General features: G+C 44.9%; 1 protein-coding gene across 1 annotated transcript in view; it reads left to right on the forward strand.

Annotated features, from left to right (window-relative positions):
• VWF (von Willebrand factor) overlaps nt 1-19,471 on the forward strand; it is a 179,474-nt gene that overhangs the window by 109,452 nt on the left and 50,551 nt on the right. The window contains exons 32-38 of the mRNA XM_033148351.1: nt 123-287; nt 1,753-1,796; nt 3,434-3,611; nt 5,176-5,396; nt 6,130-6,322; nt 6,980-7,321; nt 18,101-18,306. Of these exons, the coding sequence (XP_033004242.1) occupies nt 123-287; nt 1,753-1,796; nt 3,434-3,611; nt 5,176-5,396; nt 6,130-6,322; nt 6,980-7,321; nt 18,101-18,306 (1,349 nt within the window). The remainder of the gene's footprint in view (nt 1-122; nt 288-1,752; nt 1,797-3,433; nt 3,612-5,175; nt 5,397-6,129; nt 6,323-6,979; nt 7,322-18,100; nt 18,307-19,471) is intronic.

Below are 19,471 nucleotides of genomic sequence, written 5' to 3' on the forward strand. Positions count from 1 at the left end.
ATAATAATAATAATAATAATAATAATAATGATGATGATGATGATGTTAAAGAACTTCCAATGATGCAGTGTCCACCACCTTCTGAGGGTGTATGTATTTCAATATGCCAAACTTTTCCTTAGGGGTAGCATTGCTTCCCATTGGAGTTGGAGACAGATATGAGAAGGCACAACTGAGCACTTTAGCTGGGCCATCTAGTCCTGACAGGATAATCGAGCTGCAACGGTTTGATGACCTTCCAACTCTGCTGGCATCGGGTGATACATTTTTCAGGAAACTTTGCACAGGTGAGCTTCAGAAAAAAAAAAACCAAAAGAAAACAACATCACCACATCAAGATAACTAAGGCGCAATCTTTGCTTCTTTAATTGCTTTCATTTTTCTCGGAAATTGCCGCTCTCTTTTCATAACCTACTTTATAGAAGTCCTCCAAGTATGCCAGTTCATCATATAGTGAGAGATGAAGAACAAAACTTGTGAAGAAGAAATGGAGACTATTGAGCTACGCATTACCAACTACCACCCCACAATCCCACCCTGGTTATTTATCTGCTTTGTAGCTTAAAGCAAATTTTGACAGAAAGCGAGAAAGTTAGAAAGGTCCCAAGTCCAGTAAAGGATCAAGTTGGGTGTGAATAGGGCCACCACTGGTAAGGGTGAACAAATCTGTCCTGTCTTAGTCTGTGGGCATCTTGAAGTCCGTCCCATTCTGCTCCTGGGTGGGGTTTTTTTAGGATGATTCCATGACCATAAAAAAGGTCACAGGGAATCAAAAGGGTTACACTCTCTATCCCTGTGTTGACATACCATTTTTAGTTAAGAAGGAAGAGGCTATATAGTCATTTGTTAGGATATATTTCAGGCTTAATTTCCTTCTGAAGCTTGTATTTTATTTTATTTTTTTACAATACTTTTTATCGAATTTTTTATCAAAATTTGAGAACATAATAAAAATATGAGGAGTGAAACTTAAAATCCACAAAGGATGATTCCTCAGGATACTACAGCAACAATAACATACGTTGTGGCACGTGGGCAATGCTGAAGCCTGTATTTTTTGAACCCACAGCTTAGTAGTCCTTAAAGGTAAAGGTAAGGGGACTCCTGACCATTAGGTCCAGTCGCAGATGACTCTGCGATTCTGGCGCTCATCTTGCTTTATTGCCCGATGGAGCCGGCGTACAGCTTCCGGGTCATGTGGCCAGCATGACTAAGCCGCTTCTGGCGAACCAGAGCAGTGCATGGAAAAGCCGTTTACCTTCCCGCCAAAGTGGTACCTATTTATCTACTTGCACTTTGACATGCTTTCAAACTGCTAGGTCGGCAGGAGCAGGGACCGAGCAACGGGAGCTCATCCCGTCACTGGGATTCGAACCGCCGACCTTCTGATTGGCAAGCCCTAGGCTTCATGGTTGAGACCACAGCGCCAACCGTGTCCCTTGTTAGTAGTCCTTAGCACCCTGCATAAATGAGATACAGTGGTACCTCTGGTTAAGTACTTAATTCGTTCCGGAGGTCCGTTCTTAACCTGAAACTGTTCTTAACCTGAAGCACCACTTTAGCTAATGGGACCTCCTGCTGCCGCTGCGACGCCAGAGCACGTTTTCTGTTCTTATCCTGAAGCAAAGTTCTTAACCTGAAGCGTTATTTTTGGGTTAGCGGAGTTTGTAACCTGAAGCGTCTGTAACCTGAAGCTTATGTAACCCGAGGTACCACTGTATTCTAAATGTGTAATGATTGCTTCTCTTCCAGAGCCTGTCTTAGAGTGCATAGATGAGGATGGGAATGTGAGGGCAGTAAGTAAATGCATTATATATTTATATTTACATTATATTTACATTTATATAACTTAAAGGTATAATAATAATAATAATAATAATAATAATAATAATAATAATAATAATAATAATAATAATAATAATAAAATAATTTATTTGTACCTCGCCCATCTGGCTGGGTCTCCCCAGCCACTCTGGGCGGCCTCCATCAAATATTAAAATACATTCAAAATATCACAGATTAAAAACTTCCCTAAACAGGTGGATGTCCAACTGATCAAATCAGGCTTCAAAGCCACTTGTCTTGGACAACGTCTCTAGATGACCTCCGTTTTATGGGACTGGGTGTGCGGAAAAATAAATGCCTTTTAGGTTGATGGTGCCCAACCATGGAATGAGAGCTTATTATTATTGGCTAATATATCAGAACTGCCAACATTTAGCAAAACAGGGGAGTGGAGAATATGGCCCTTTCTTACCTGATATTTCTACTAAATTTTAATCAAGGTGTGGTCAAAGGGACCGTCTGCTGTTTCACTCCTGGTGTTTTCATGTTGCTAGAAGTAAGAGAGATCCTATGCTTTAATGGCATGTTTCTCTTTTGGATTTTGTATGACCATGCATGAACTCATATACTCTCATCGTAAAGTCCTTGCATAGGACCAAGTACCGTTCTCCTCAAGCGCTTTATTCCATCATATTAATTGTTTCACATTCTGGGATGTCTTCCTTGCAGAGGGGACAACCCAGTCAGAGTTAAAGACAACTAAGTCCCATTGATCTCAGTGGAGCAAACATATCTACATTAAGGTTACCAGACATCCCTGTTTCCCGGGGACAGTCCCCAGATTTACAAATCAGTCCCCTGACAAAATCCATCTATTTAGTAGGAAGTTGAAAAGTGTCGCTGGATTCATTGGGGGGAAAAAATCTGGTAACCTTAATTGTTGTTGTTGTTCAGTCGTTCAGTCGTGTCCGACTCTTCGTGACCCCATGGACCAGAGCACGCCAGGCACCCCTATCCTCCACTGCCTCTCGCAGTTTGGCCAAACTCATGTTAGTAGCTTCGAGAACACTGTCCAACCATCTCATCCTCTGTCGTCCCCTTGTCCTTGTGCCCTCCATCTTTCCCAACATCAGGGTCTTTTCTAGGGAGTCTTCTCTTCTCATGAGGTGGCCAAAGTACTGGAGCCTCAACTTCAGGATCTGTCCTTCTAGTGAGCACTCAGGGCCGATTTCCTTGAGAATGGATAGGTTTGATCTTCTTGCAGTCCATGGGACTCTCAAGAGTCTCCTCCAGCACCATAATTCAAAAGCATCAATTCTACGGCGATCAGCCTTCCATCATTAATATGATGGAATATACATGCTTAATTCTCCTGTTGAAATCAGTGGGAGTTTAAAACACCGACTTTGGCTGGTTCACGTCCAAGCGTTTCTCTACATCGTTAATATTTTTGCACACATTAAAAAAAACCCTGTTCCTTTCTTTTATTTAATTGTCCAAGGCTATTTTAGCAGCCCAAGGGCAGTATCATCTTGCTTGCTAGTTTTAGACCGTAGATCAGTCTGGTGGCTGCTTAGCAAATGCTCTTCGATTGTTATCTTTTAAACATAGAATCCTATTTTAACATCAGTATGTCGTTTTTGCTCAGCCCGGTGACAAATGGACATTGCTGGATCAGTGTCACACTGTGACATGCTTTGCGGGTGGCCGCACAGCTCTGGAGAGCCATGGAATTAACTGTGAGAAGATGCCCAGACCAACATGTCGGAACAGTCTCCCTGCTATTAAAGTAGAGGAAACATGCGGCTGCCGTTGGGTGTGTCCATGTGAGTAGCTTGTTCTGCTGCTTCATCATCCTACCTCAGGTGTGACTGGTACTTGACAGAGTGAATGAGGGCATTTAAGTAACAGGCAGGAGAGTTTCAGCTTACCTGAACTGAACACATAGAGCGAAGCAGCACATCTTTACAAATGATTACCGTATTTTTCGCTCCATAGGGCGCACCTCGTTTTTAGAGGAGGAAACAAGAAAATTGGGGGGGGGGTTCCTCCTTTTTTTGAGGATCAGCTCAAATTTGTGCAGATTTTTTTGCAAAGGGAAAAGCCCTGTTTTTTTGAGGATCAGCTTAAAGTTTTGCAGCTTTTTGCAAAGGGAAAAGCCCTGTTTTTTGAGGATCAGCTCAAAGTTTTGCAGCTTTTTTGCAAAGGGAAAAGCCCTGTTTTTTTTGAGGATCAGCTCAAAGTTTTGCAGCTTTTTTTTGCAAAGGGGGAAAAGCAAAGAGGAAAAGCCCTGTTTTTATGGGGTTCAACTCACATTTCTACAGCTTCTTAAGGAAAGGGAGCCGTTTCTACAGTTTCCAGACAGATAATCTAATGAGCCAGTCACATGTCGCTGGGGAAACAAACAACCTCCCTCTGCAGCACATTCAACAATGGAGGCCTGAGTGGGGTCCTTTCAACACCCCCTTTTCTCTTTGTAAAATAAAAAGCACAATCCTCTTTTGGTCCCTGGGCAATTCGGTTCCAGGGACCACCATTCGCTCCATAAGACACACAGATATTTCCCCTTACTCTTTAGGAGGAAAAAAGTGTGTCTTATGGAGCAAAAAATACGGTAGTTAAAATAGACTCTATAAGTAGAGGATACATGTGAAAGCAGGTAGTCTGGAAGAAAGCTGACAGAGGCGCTAGGAAGGCGGGGGTTGACAGTTCGAAAGATGCTCATTCTCAGGAGCTGGGCTGCAGCTTTCTCTCAACTATTGCCAGCTGGCTCCTCTTACCATCTGCAGTTGGGGTACTAGAGCACAGTAGAGGACTGGCACAGTGGTATAGAGAGCAAGGCACCAGAATCCAGCTGCTCAGTTTCCCCTGTTGCTTTGCCTGTCAACAAAGAGAAGATTCAGGTAGGTAGCCGTGTTGGTCTGACGCAATTAAAAAAATGTCCAGTAGCACCTTAGAGACCAACTAAGTTTGTTTTAGGTATAAGCTTTCGTGTTCATCCACACTTCATGCACACGAAAGCTTATACAGTAATACCTCTGCGAACATCCGCCTCGTCTAGTATCCATTCCGGTGAACATCCATGGCAAACCCAGATGTACCAGAATGGGTTGCTTCCGGGTTTGCTGCTTGCACATGCACAGAAGCGCAAACCACTCTGCGCATGTGCACAGATGTGGCGCTTTGCCCTGCGTCCTTTTCGGCTAGTGGCTGGGGCTCTGGAACTGATCCCGGTAGCAAAACACGGTACGACTGTACCCAGAACAAACTTAGTTGGTCTCTAAGGTGCTACTGGGCAATTTTTTAATTTATTTCAACAAAGGTAAGGTTTACTTAAAATGATCAGGTCTCCCGATGTTCATTTTTGGGGTTTTTTCTGCCACTTTACAGGCACGTGCATGGGAAGCTCAACCAGGCATATTGTCACCTTTGATGGACTGGATTTCAAACTGACGGGCAATTGTTCCTACACATTGTTTGAAGACAAAGAACATGATCTTGACGTCGTTCTTCGCAACAGGCCCTGCAGTTCAACCCCAAGACTCAATTGCATGAATGCTGTGGCGATCACATACAAGGGCTTGTCTGTGATGCTCTTCAGCAACATGACGGTAAGCCATTGTAGTGGGAATAATGCTTAGAGTTGTGGTATAGCCAGTGAAGAAGAAATGAGCCTGAGGATGGTGTTCAACTAAGATTTACTCAAGGTAGACCCATTGAAATTAATGGACCTGGTCACATTCCTTCATGTCGCATTCCTTTGAGTAAACTTCAGTTGAATACAACCTTGAGTCTTGCAGTTGGCTAGAAGGAACCTTGGAAGATCTCCACCATATTGAAATAAAATGGCAGTTGGTCCCCAAATATTTGATGAAGAGCATCGCCCTCTACTTGGGAAGCCTTGTGCCAAAACAATAACTCAAGAGGCAGCTGAACCTAAGCCAAAAAACCGGGCAAACTCACCCAAAGTGACATTTCGGTTGACCATCTTGATTCAAAATGGCAGCCAGTGTCCCAACAAACACCACTACCCCCACTTCCAGAACTCCCTTGCCAAATTTAGCTGTGATCTCTCAAGAGCTGGCCTAACCTTTGGAGAACAAAGATATGGACGGACAGATGGATCACTTTCCAAAATATATAGTATATGTAAAAACCAGTTCACAATGTTCCATCTCTTTCCAGTGTCACCCAAAGCAGAACCTGGGACTGGGCTTGATTCTCAGTAGCTGAGACCAGGGCCGTCTTTACCCGGGGGTGCAAGGGGTGCGGAGCTCCCGGATGCCAAATTCACAACAATGCATGGAAACAACAACGAGTTTTTCTCATTTTTTTTTCAAACAGGTTGCTGTGAATGGCAAAACAACTAATGTTCCCTATGTTGACGGTCATGTTGAAGTCAATGTCTATGGGGAAATAATGCATGAAATCCGGTTCTCTCTTCTGGGGCACATCCTCTCCTTCACTCCAAGCAACAATGAATTTACTTTGCAACTTAGCCCAAAGAGCTTTGCTTCAGAAACGCATGGCCTTTGTGGTATGTTAGAAAATTTACACATTGGGTGGTTTTCAGGTGGTTTTCAGGTAAAGGGTTTTTAGTGTTTTAAATGGTGGGTGAGCAAATCATATCAACTCAGCACGGGCTTTTTCCAGGGGAAGCACTGGGACAAAACAACAACAAGAAGAAGAACTGATTATTTATGTACCGCCCATCTGACTAGGTTGCCCCAGCCACTCTGGGCAGCTCCCCCCCCAAAAATAATAAAAACACAACACAGCATCAGAACAAAAAACACTCGGACATGCAGCTTCAAAGCTCAGTCCTTTGCCTAGAAGCACAGTACAAAAGGAAGTCTGGGTGAGCCCTCTCTAGAAATAGTGTGCATTGGAGCTGGCAGAAACCAACTCTCGCCATTCTCAGAAACCTTCTAGGAGCTTCTGATTAGAATTGTGTCTGCAGCTCACTTAAATGAAAATGTGTATGGCAGGGGTGTAGCATTAGGTGAAGCAAATTTGAAGGGTCCTCCTCAGGTGAAACAGCTGTAGCAACTTTGAGATGGGCCTAATGTAGTTTTGGTAAGGTTAGCAAACAAGTATGGGTCTTGTGCTCAATTCTGATCTCAATTCCCTGTTGGAGATCAATAACTTCTAAAGCTAAGATATTATAAAATTCTCTTCTGTCCGTCTCCTGTAGGGATCTGTGACCAAAACAGTGGCAATGACTTGGTGTTAAGAAATGGCTCCTTTACATCTGACAGCAGCATCTTCATTGAAGAATGGACAGTGAAGCAGCCAGGGGAGATCTGTGAGGTGAACAGAGCTGGCCAGTGTGTTGGCCACGCCACAACGAAGTGCACCATTTTGCTGTCCCCTCAGTTTTACGAATGTCACCAAATCATCCCCCCAAACATGTACTATGCAGCTTGTGAAGAAAACAACTGCTATGGCGATGAAATATGTGAGATCATATCTTCCTACGCACACCTCTGCAGGATGCAAAAGATCTGTGTGGATTGGAGGTCTCCAGAGTTTTGTGGTAAGGATTTCGCTGCTCCTTATAGAAATATAATCCTCAGTAATCCAACTCGGTCTTTGTGCTGCCTCAAATTTCCGAACACAATATTTAAGCCTTGGAGGTGGGGGTTGGGGAAGGGCAGGTTGGCCACCCCCTCCCCCTTGACTACCAGCACAGACAACACAGAGACGTGTATGATACACACACAGGTGTGAAACATATACCTTTTAATTCAGAAAGTTGTCCTCCCTGCTTATAACTGATTTTGATTTTGCTGCCTCCCCACAGTAACCATGCAAATATGTCTACAAGTTCATAAGCAGGGTGTGAAGAAAGTAGACCTCCCCTCTGGTTCCTTCCCAGCTTTTGATATTCAGAGAAATACTACTTTGGATATGGAGGCTGTTTTTCTTTTGTTTCTATTATTAAACCATCCTCTAGCTGTGGGTAGATTTGTTGTTTACACTGACTGTGGTAACTCCTTTACAAAGATGACTAAGGATGAATTACAATTAAATACATGGAATTAACCGTGGTGAGAATTGCTCTTTGAAATTAAATTGGAGGTGTGGTAAGCCACACCTAGATTTGGATCCCCCCACCACCACCTTCTCTTTGCCGGGGCAGAGAGAGCTCTAATTTTCTTGAGTTGGCCCTTCCCCTTCCCGCTCCAATTGAGTTAACCATCATGGGATCTTCACTCTTCATCTTCACCTACACCTCTTGCCAATCAGCTTCGTTGGGTTATTCTGAAACCTAGTATTATGAGGAAGGGAGAATGCTTTCTGTTCACTCTTTCCATCTCACTCATAACTTGCTGTCTCTAGCACATGGGTTGGCAAACTAAGGCCCGCGGGCCGGATCAGGCCCAATTGCCTTCTGGATCTGGCCATAGCTGTCAGCCCTCCCTGCTGTTTCCCAATGCTATAATAAGGGAATTTCCCGCAAAAAAGGGAAAGGTTGACAGCTATGGATCTGGCCTTCGGATGGTCCAGGAATTGCCACCTGGATGCCAGCACGTGTGTTCTTTCCCTCTCCCTCACATGGCGCCGCCTCCTCCTCCCCCCTCCCTCCTCCTGGCTTCTCCCCGCCCTGCCTAGAGGAGGAAGGGGGCTGGGCTTTGTTGGTGCCAGCAGCAGCAGCAGTACTCGAGCGGCCGCCATTTTAAGCAGCCCCTCTCTGGAGCCCTTTTGCGTGTTGCTCACCGTCCCTCCGCCAACACTGCCAGCCCCTGATGCTCGCAAGACACAGGTAAGCAGCCACCGGGGCTCGTGGTGCTCTTACATCTCTTCACCCCCCCCAAAAAAATATATATCCCGACCCCCCACAAGGTCTGAGGGACAGTGGACCGGCCCCCTGGTGAAAAAGTTTGCTGACCCCTGCTCTAGCATATCCAGCCCATTTACGTTTTAACCTTTTCTCAAAGAGAGGCTGCTCCAATCCTTTGCTTAGTTTTGCGGACTTATGTGGGAAATACATGTGATTGCCATTGGTAGTGTAATTAGACACCAAGCTCTGCTTTATAAGGCTTTCGCCCCAGAAAGTTGAAAACAGCTGGTTGTAGTATCATCTCGCATTGCTCTAGAGGGGGCGAGCCAGGAAATGTAACAACCCTTCTGAAAGATACTCGGAGTCCAGTGTGACTTTCATGCTCTTTATTCAGCTCATAGTAGTGAGGAATGTAGTTCCCCCAAAACGTTTGCTTTATATACACTATTTACACAATGGGCCCCACGTGATTGGCTAATTCCGGGATACTCCTGTATGCCAATCAGAGTGTGGATTCACTTCCACCTGGAGCTGGATTGGGTGGCTCCTGCAGACCAATCAGACTGCTGCAATCTCAATCCTATTGTTCTGGGACCAGTCAGACTGCTGCAATCTCAATCCTATTGTTCTGGGACCAGTCAGACTGCTGCAATCTCAATACTATTGTTCTAGGACCAATCAGACTGCTGCAGTTTGGATCCTATTCAACTCAGTACATAACACCTTCCTCTTCAGAGGCAACATACCTTGGAATACCTAAGGGAGGGCAGTTGTCCATCCTTTATTTATGGACTTCTCAGAGGCATATAGTTGGTCATTGTTGGAAACAGGATGATTGACTAAGTGGACCCGTGATCTTGCAAGACTCTTCTTATGTTCCAGTTTCAAAAATCTATTTGGCCCAAGATGCCAGAAAATTAAAAGTGCCTATCTCCAACAGGAAATTGAGTGTCCTTTACATCACTTTCAGTTTTCTTAAAAACAATAGGCTGTCTCTAAGACAAATCTTGGATATAAATTTTGAATATGCCATGATTTTCTTGTCTACTATTAATTCCCACTGCTCTACTCTCTACCGAGAGCCAGTGTGATGTAGTGGTTAAGAGCGGTAGACTCATAATGTGGTGAACCGAGTTCGCGTCTCCTCTCCTCCACATGCAGCTGCTGGGTGACCTTGGGCTAGTCACACTTCTTTGAAGTTTCTCAGCCCCACTCACCTCACAGAGTGTTTGTTGTGGGGGAGGAAGGGAAAGGAGAATGTTAGCCGCTTTGAGACTCCTTTGGGTAGTGATAAAGCGGGATATCAAATCCAAACTCCTCCTCCTCCTCCTCCTCTTCTTCTTCTTCTTCTTCTGATCTGCCCTCTTTCTCCATAGAAGGACACAAGGAAGGGTGTTCTCCTGTACAGCATTGCTCTTTTCCCTCTCACTCTTTATAACATTCCTCTGTTACTCAGTCACACAAGCCTGCACATATAGGTGAAACTCAAAAAATTAGAATATTGTGTAAAAGTCCATTTATGTAAGCAATTGTTTTCATTAGCTACTGGAGTTGAATATATGAGATAGACTCATGACATGCAAAGCGGGATATGTCAAGCCTTTGCTTGTTATAATTGTGATGATTATGGCGTGCAGCTGATGAAAACCCCCAAGTTGAGATTGTTAATTTGGGGTTCTACATCAGCTGTGCGCCATAATCACCACAATTATAACAAATAAAGGCTTGACATATCTCGCTTTGCATGTCGTGAGTCTATCGCATATATTAGTTTCACCTTTTAAGTTGAATTACTGAAAGTAATGGACCTTTCCACGATATTCTGATTTTTTCGAGTTTCACCTGTAAAATAAACACTACCTAAAAGCTTGGTGCAACCACAACAAAAGGTGCAGTCTCCACCTTGCAAGTACCGGTATATGAAGAAGGCATCTCTGGTGTTGGTGGTCTCCGTTTGCCCTTCAGATCCAAGCAGAGAAGAAACTACTTGCATTTTAACTGAAGGGGAATTTAGCCAGAATAAAATAGATTTCAGTTCTTAGAGAACTGCATGAGACATATATATATATATATATATATATATATATATATATATATATATATATAGCACAAGTTAATATAGTTTTAATATAAATTACTCTGCAATTGTTAAAGTCATAGATCATTTGAACTTGGGGTTACAAGTGACATACTTTTTTGAGGCCTACATTTGACACAGCAAATGTGCTTTTCCTTTCTGGTAACACTATCATAATCATACAACCGAGGGAGGAACATTTCTGACCTGCCCATAATAGCTGTATGGATACTTGAATCGCCCCAGCATCAAAAACCTCTGGAACGTTCTTTCTCAACAGGATTCAGTCCGCCCCTCATTGAGAAGACACTGTTAATACTCCATAAGGAATAATCTGAGAAAGGAGAGAGAGAGAGAGAGAGCATACTGTCTGCCATTTCCTGGATTTAGTGAGAAAGCCAGCTTTCCTGTCACAGCGTACAAGGCTCAGGCATTTTAATAACCTCTCTGAATTCCTCAGATTCTCAGCTTGTGACATAGCCCCATGCAGCCAAAGAACTCCCCAATTTAACTACAAGTTCGCATAAAGTAGTCTTTGGTGTATTAACAATGGCATCTTCTTTCCCTGTTTCTTAGGAGCAGGTGCATGTCTTAGGGTGGCCAGGAATAGCATTGTCAATTACAAGGACATTGTGCAGAATACACGAATGGCTCAATGGACAGCATTGCTTAATCGCTGTAACATTGCAGACCAATAAAAATACGTATAGGTTTACCAAACCTAAATTAACCTACTTTTCTGCAGATCTCTGCTTGAGAACTAGTTAATTCCTGGAGCTGCAATGTAATTCTTCGTGGAGCTCCCACCAGGTTGCGATGCTGCTGTTGCATTTGTTGTCACACCTCTTAAGGCCAGGGAGAAGAAGGGATCCTAAAGGTGGGTGGGTAGATGGAAAGTGGAGGTAGGCAACCGTCCTTATTCATAAGGCAAATGGTTTACTTTACAACATTTCTCTGGGTGTCCTGATATTAGGGCCACCTGGGCTTCAACGAGAAACTATATGGGCTGTATCTGAACCTGGCCCAATGAGTGTGTGCAGGAGTTGGAGATCTCTTCTGAACAGGCGCCTGCGATGCTGGCTTCGACAACTGGCCAGCAGCATGAAGCCTCTGTACTGACCACCAGCCCTGTCATCCTGCCCTTGCCTGGTCAACTGGCCATTAACTTTTGCCTGTTGCACTTCAGGTTCTAGCCCCCTGATTCTGGGATAACCAGCATCTGGGACGACCAGTAATCCCGGAGTTCCTGCTCCCACTGGCCGTGAAAGGGCCCGCTGGTTATGAACCTGAAGGTAGTTGTCGTGAGTTCTGAAGGTTTCCGAAGGTTTCTTTGGAGTCACGAGGGCTCCTCTGGAGTTACGTTACAAAGGCTTCTGAAGGTTTCCGGATAGGAAAGAATGGGCAGATCAAGAGGTAAAGCAGAAGGTGCGGCCGAAAGCAGGAAAGAGGCCAAAAAAAAGAGAGATTGCAGTCAATGGTTCAATTACACTCACTAATAGCGAGCTCTCCCAACTGCCCCTGAACAGAGGCAGGGGCCATTTATTTAAGAATTGAACAACGTCATTAAACAGGCTTTGACCAATCACAACTCAATAAAACAAGCGGGAAAACAGTCTAGGAGCCGTTAGCAGAGGCTTTTGTGGCGCGCTTGCAGAGGCGCGGAGGGATCCCGGCTCCAGCTCCGTCCGGATCCTCTTTTCTCCTCCGCGTGCGGCAGCACAAGATCGGAGAGATAACAGCCGCGCGCGGGGAGGCATCAGAGCGTATTCCCACACAGCCACAGACCCCAGGGATCCTGAGCTAGAGAGCATAGCATTCAGGTTCAGATTTAGGATCACCTGCCGTCCCCTCTCGGCCCTGATCCATGAGTTTGACAATGATTGTACCTCTGGTGTTGATTTGCAGTGGATTTTTCAGCTAGCTGTTCCATTTTCCACTGCCTCCCTCAAAAGTCGGGCAATGTGCAAGTTGTATCTCCTCCTTCCCATCACCCTAATTTCTACACTGGCCCATCATTATTGACTCATAATGTGAAGGTTGGCCGATCTCTGAGCCTCTCTGCTTACAGGTGAAACTTGAAAAATTAGAATATCGTGGAAAGGTTCATTTCTTTCAGTAATTCAACTTAAAAGGTGAAACTATTATATGCGATAAACTCATGACATGCAAAGCGAGATATGTCAAGCTTTTATTTGTTATAATTGTGATGATTATGGCGTACAGCTGATGAGAACCCCAAATTAACAATTTCAACTTTGGGGTTTTCATCAGCTGCACGCCATGATCATCACAATTATAACAAGCAAAGGCTTGACATATCTCGCTTTGCATGTCATGAGTCTATCTCATATATTCAACTCCAGTAGCTAATGAAAACAATTGCTTACATAAATGGACTTTTCCACGATATTCTAATTTTTCGAGTTTCACCTGTAAATGTTGATTGTGCTGAGGGCCAACTGATCTTCTCTAATCCTTTTTCTGAAGTCTATCGATCACATTTTGTGTTGGAATCCACTTTGGGACCACACCTGAAGTGAAAAGCAGTCTACAACTTTTCTAAATGGATATAAAATTAAATAGTCTTATAGTGAATTGATAAGTTAAGCTAAGTGTGTATTGTGTCGGGAAATAGTTATGTCATGCTAAATCTACCGTCAGTCAGTTTCATTGGTTGACACTGAGTTACAGTATTGGGGGTGGGGGGTGGGGAAGGGAATCTCTCGCCCACTGTTCATAATTTTGTTTTCTAAACAGATTGATGTATCTGAACAGCTCACTGTGGGAAGTAATACTATTACTTTTAATATAATTTTGTTTAAACTTTTATTTATTTCATAAAATTTATATACCGTTTGATCGTAAAAAAACCCAACCCAAAGCAGTTTACATTTTGATAATGCAGTAAAATAGAGGAAAAATTCACAACCCTACTTTAAAACATAATAAAGATACAAATTACCTCAACTTTCTAAACATCTGGGTAGGCTTGTCTAAACAGGAATGTTTTTAGCAGGTGCCGGAAAGAGTACAGTGAAGGTGCCTGCTTTGTCTCCATTGGCAGGGAGTTCCAAAGTTGTAGGCGCTGCAGGTCAAGTTTTTACAAATGCAGAAAGTGGGTATTATGTAGCATCTGTGGCAGTTCCATTTCTGCTGACTGAAGCGGTCCAGTGGGCACATGTGGGGCAAGGCGAGATGATAGGAAGCAGTGCTGTCAAGTATCCCGTTTTCCCCGGGATTCTCCCTTATTTCAAGCAGTTTCCCACTGCTCTTCCTTATTTTTTATTTCCCTTAAATTTCCCGTTTTTAATGGAAGCAGCTCCTCCCCTGCTGGCCAGGGCCTGGGTGGGAAGACCTCGCCTACTTGGAGAGAAAAGCCTCAGCCCTCAAAGCAAGTGGGAGCCATTTCCCGTGCTTACAGGGGGGTGTATTCCTCCCCTTGCATCAGCCCCTATCCGTTGGCGCCGAGCCCCTCAGCCGGCCAATAGGGTTAGCTGGTGGGCGGAGCCTGGCTGCCTTTGAGCAGCTGCTGCTTCCTGTCCTGTTTTGATGGGATCAGACAAGAAGACAATGGGGCTCCATCGCTCGGAGCACATGGCTGCCCTCCTCTTTGCTCCGCTCCGAGCCCGAGCCCGCTTGGAGTTTACATTGCTGCTCCGCCCACTTTTGCTTCTGGCTCCGCCCACCACTGACATATGACTGTCCCCGGGATAGGTGAGACTGCTGATCCCTTATTTTCAAATCCGAAACTTGACAGCTATGATAGGTAGACTGGTTCCAAGAATTTTCTATACAAATAGTAACACCTTGAACCTCGCCCAGCAGCAAACGAGCAAGCAGTGCAGATCTCTGAGCATGGGTCGTATATACTGACAAGGCCTCACTCCTGTCAGCAATTGTGCTGCAGCAGTGTGCGCCAACTCCATCTTCCGGATCAAGCACAAGGAAAAGCCCCACACAAGAGGCTTTATGTCTCCATTTTGATGCAAATAATACCTCCGACTTTTACAGCCGCGAGCGTATTCTAAGGACCCGATCCGGAGCTAAAAAGAAAGGAACGTTGCTGCGCAATTAAGTAAACGCAAAAGTGTGGTGTAACCTGTGAGCATCACTCCTTGCAACGAACAACTTGCAGATGGATGCTGATGGCGTTTAGGAAAATCTTCTCATTTCTGGACATGACCTCACTGTCTGTGGAAAGGAGAGTGCATTGTAAAACTAAAAATAAATTAATCCTTGGCTAGTTAGCCGCAGTAATGGATGTGAACGAGCAATGCATGCCTGCGACAAGAAATAGCCAGGGAATATATTTACAGTCCACCTGCCACCAGACCCCAAAGGCACAGCTTTCATAAGGTCCAAATTGTATATGCTATGGGGTGAGATGATCCTACCTGTAGGGACGCGGGTGGCGCTGTGGTCTAAACCACTGAACCTCTTGGGCTTGCCGATCAGGAGGTCAGTGGTTCGAATCCCCGTGACAGGGTGAGCTCCCGTTGCTCCGTCCTAGCTCCTGCCAACTTAGCAGTTCGAAAGCACACCGGTGCAAGTAGATAAATAGTGGGAAGGTAAATGGCGTTTCCATGCGCTCTGGTTTCCATCATGGTGTTATGTTGCGCCAGAAGCTGTTTGGTGCCAGTGTGGTGTAGTGGTTAAGAGCGGTAGACTCGTAATCTGGTGAACCGGGTTCGCGTCTCCACTCCTCCACATGCAGCTGCTGGGTGACCTTGGGCTAGTCACACTTCTCTGAAGTCTCTCAGCCCCACTCACCTCACAGAGTGTTTGTTGTGGGGGAGGAAGGGAAAGGAGAATGTGAGCCACTTGGAGACTCCTTCGGGTAGTGATAAAGCGGGATATCAAATCCAAACTCTTCTTCTTCAGTCATGCTGGCCACATGACCCAGAAAGCTGTCTATGGACAAACTCTGGCTCCCTTGGCCTGAAAGCGAGATGAGCGCCACAACACCATAGTCGCCTTTGACTGGACTTAACCATCCAGTGGTCCCTTTACCTTTACCTTACCTGTAATATGTACGTAGTTGACAAATGTGTGACACGACATGGTGTTACGTCACACTTTCCTAATGACTGCTCTGTTCTAGGTTGCCTTGGGCTATGGTAAGGGAAAGGGGGTAGCGAAGGAGAACTTGGGGGGAGTTCGGAGAGGCAAAATGTTCTTGCATGCAAAGGAGGTGGTAACAGGATTCTTGCGCTCAGCTCATGATGACTGCAGTGCCAATGGCAGCCACCACGATGACAGCAACGACTTTCCACCATGACTCTCCTTGGGTTTCACATAATTTTGTTTCATTCTTGAATAGCCAGTGGTGATCATGTCCAGTGTGAGAAAGAATGGTACATGGGATAGGAAAAGTTCTGGGTTATGTTTGCGCTGAAGTCTAATAAAACTTTTAATAGTCACTTAAATAAATGAGAGACCAGGCTCAGCAGCTACAAAGCCAACTTTCTGGCAGGGCTTTTGATAAAGAGGTCTCTGTGATATATATATTTTCCCCGTTTTAAGATGCTACAAGGGTGATACCTTCATCAAAGTCCGCTGCTGTTGCTTTACTAATAGCTTTTGAGCACAAATGCGAACATATTTTAAATACACTACAGGTCGATCAAGGGCCCTGTCTTTGAATCTTTCCTGCACAGGATATCCCACGAGAGGGACTGAGATGTCAAAGACCCTCTGCAGCCACCTGTCAAAATGCAAAGGCAGGAGGGAGGACAAAGATGTCTGATGGCTTCTGAATTGTCACAGTAATGTGCATCCTGCAAAGTTAACTGCGGCACCTCGGAGCAGTCTCTGACTCGGAGTGCCACAAAAATTGAATTTTGCCCAAATCTCCACTTTTGCCGTTTTGAACTCTTAAGTATCATAGTCTGCTTTAAATGGCAAAGCGAGTTCTCCTTCATGGAGAGCACGTGTTGCGGTGGGGGGCCAGCAAGACAGCCCTCTGTTGCTGGGCGGGATCATTTGGATGGCCAAGGACTGTGATTGGGTTCTGCGGGTTGTTGGGGGGGGGGGAATTTAATGTTGCAAGTTTTGATGGACAGCCCAGAGGTTATATATGTTTCTGGCACACAGCGTGAGCCCCTGCCCTCCCTCCCTGTAATTTAGGCTTCTGCGTTGACCTTGCTATGCCTGTCATGGGGTCGTCTGCTTTTGGGGCAGGGGCCTGGTAGGAATTTTGTCCATTTGGCTGATTGGCTGATGCCATTTGGTTTTCGCCTACTGCGTAGCAATTAGTCACAACTTGTAAGGTTGGCGGTTAGGCATTGGTTATTAATTGGTTGGTGGAGGGGCAGGGTTGGCTGTGGCTGCCCCTCCAATACTGCTGCTGTGCGGGGAATTCCGTTAAAGGAATCCAGGGGCTCACCATGCTTTTGTCCGTACCCCCCGGTCAGGGGTCAGGGCCACGCAAGAGCCCCTGGGAACATTAGGGGAGAGGCGAGGGCCTGGACCGCTGACCTCCATTCTCTCCCCAAAGTGTTTTCCCTTTACTGACTTTCGCAAGGCGGGCAGAGGAGACAGATAGTCGGAAGGAGACAGATAGTCGGAACCAATGCATAAGCAACCACTCACATTTTGTATTTCAATAAAGTTGTGGCCAAAATTATTCCAAAAACCTTAAACTTAAATTTCTGTGTGAAGTGTGTGTTATTTGAGGGGTGGCTTGGGGACCTCGACACGCAACTCTGCATTCAAAATTTGAATGCTTTAGATTTGTTGGTATGCATTGATTTCACTTTTCTTAACTTTGAGCTGCCTCCTGCGTTGGAGGCAGTATGCCTCTGGATACCAGTTTCTGGGATTCACAACTGGGCGAAGGGGTGTTGTCTTGCTGGCAGGCTTCCCACACCCTGTTCGCCCCAGGAGAGCAGGATTCTAGGCTAGGCTGGAGCACTCTAAATGCCTGTATGTGAGCTATGTGTGCCAAAGGCTGACATCCATTTGCTTGAAAAAATGGCATGCTGTCCAGTGCTGACAACATTTCTATAGTTGCCATCAAAAAGTAACCACAATAAATACTTCAGAAAGTGCCCTCCTCCTCCCCTCCTCCTCCTGTATTTTAACATTCAATGTGCCCAGCTAAATTCTGAAATGGCAGTCTTGGCATTTCCCAGCTACCTCAGGAAATGCTTGATATTTTATTACGTTTTTATATATGCTGTAAGCTGCCCAGAGTGGCTGGGGAAACCCAGCTAGATAGGTGGGGTATAAATAATAAAAATTATTATTATTAATTTAATATTGATTGATTGATTGAATTGCAGTTAACTTAGATTTTTCTCACCCTAGTCCAAGCATTCAGGATGGATTTAAGACGGACTGTTTTTATTCTGTATTGCATCTCCATTGCAGACAAAAAATAATAATTTTTGTTTGTTCGTTTGTTTGTTTACTTACCATTCCGTTTATTTCTTTGTGTCTGGTGTTCTTAACAGCTATGAAATGTCCAGTCTCGATGAGGTATGGCTACTGCCAAGAAGGCTGCCTCAAGCACTGTGGGAATGGTACCAACACAGAAATCTGCATGGATTACCCCACAGAAGGCTGCTTCTGCCCACAGGGTCAAGTGGCCCTCGATGGCAGGTGCGTTCACGAAGAAGAATGCACCCAGTGCATCGGTGAGGATGGGACACGCCACCAGGTAGATCTCTAGTTTGTTGTTGTTGTTGTTGTTGTTGTTCAGTCGTTCAGTCGTGTCCGACTCTTCGTGACCCCATGGACCAGAGCACGCCAGGCATGCCTATCCTTCATTGCCTCTTGCAGTTTGGCCAAACTCATGTTAGTAGCTTCGAGAACACTGTCCAACCATCTCATCCTCTGTCGTCCCCTTCTCCATCTTTCCCAACATCAGGGTCTTTTCTAGGGAGTCTTCTCTTCTCATGAGGTGGCCAAAGTACTGGAGCCTCAACTTCAGGATCTGTCCTTCTAGTGAGCACTCAGGGCTGATTTCTTTGAGAATGGATAGGTTTGATCTTCTTGCAGTCCATGGGACTCTCAAGAGTCTCCTCCAGCACCATAATTCAAAAGCATCAATTCTTCGACGATCAGTCTTCTTGATGGTCCAGCTCTCACTTCCGTACATTACTACTGGGAAAACCATAGCTTTCTTGGCTGGCACCTTCTGAACTTTGGCTTGTTGCGGTCGGCGACAGCTGACTGAGTGCCTCTGGAAATCTTTTAAGCAGGGCTTTAAGGCAATGGTTCTTCCCTATCTGCAATGTTGGGTTTTCAGAGACACTGGCTGTGGAAAAAAAATGGTGCATTTAACCGTAATGAATTGTAGATTTTGGTTTTCCAATGCTGTGTATTCACTTTACTTTTTAAAGCTCAGTCGAAGCACGTTCTTTCCCTCAGAGAATTCTGGGCACTGTAGTTTGTTAAGGGTTGCTGGGAACCATAACTCTGTGAGGGGTAAACTACAGTGCCCAGGATCCTTTAAGAGGAAGAACGTGTTTCAGGTGTGCTTTAAAGCTATAGTGTATATACACAGCCTTATCCTCCGTGATAATTTATTAAATCCATTTTATAGCCCTCAGAGATGGTGGATAGTCACTGCATCTTGTGGTTGTTAATGTTAATTACACATTGTGTGAAGAAGTAGGTTTTTTTGTGTTGTGAACTGTAAGGACGTTCAGTGGTTGCTCATGAGAAATCAGCCAAACGCAGAACTTCTAAAACTAAGTTCTTTATTGTACAAATATTTACAGTGGAGCAAAAGTTCAAATGTCCACCTCATCCCTCTGCAGAGTCCAGGAATGAACCCTTCCGGTTCTTTGTCCAGCAAAAGAGGCCCGGGATTCTGAATC

This window comes from Lacerta agilis, chromosome 5 (genome assembly GCF_009819535.1).
Source record: "Lacerta agilis isolate rLacAgi1 chromosome 5, rLacAgi1.pri, whole genome shotgun sequence".
Classification (NCBI taxonomy): domain Eukaryota; kingdom Metazoa; phylum Chordata; class Lepidosauria; order Squamata; family Lacertidae; genus Lacerta; species Lacerta agilis.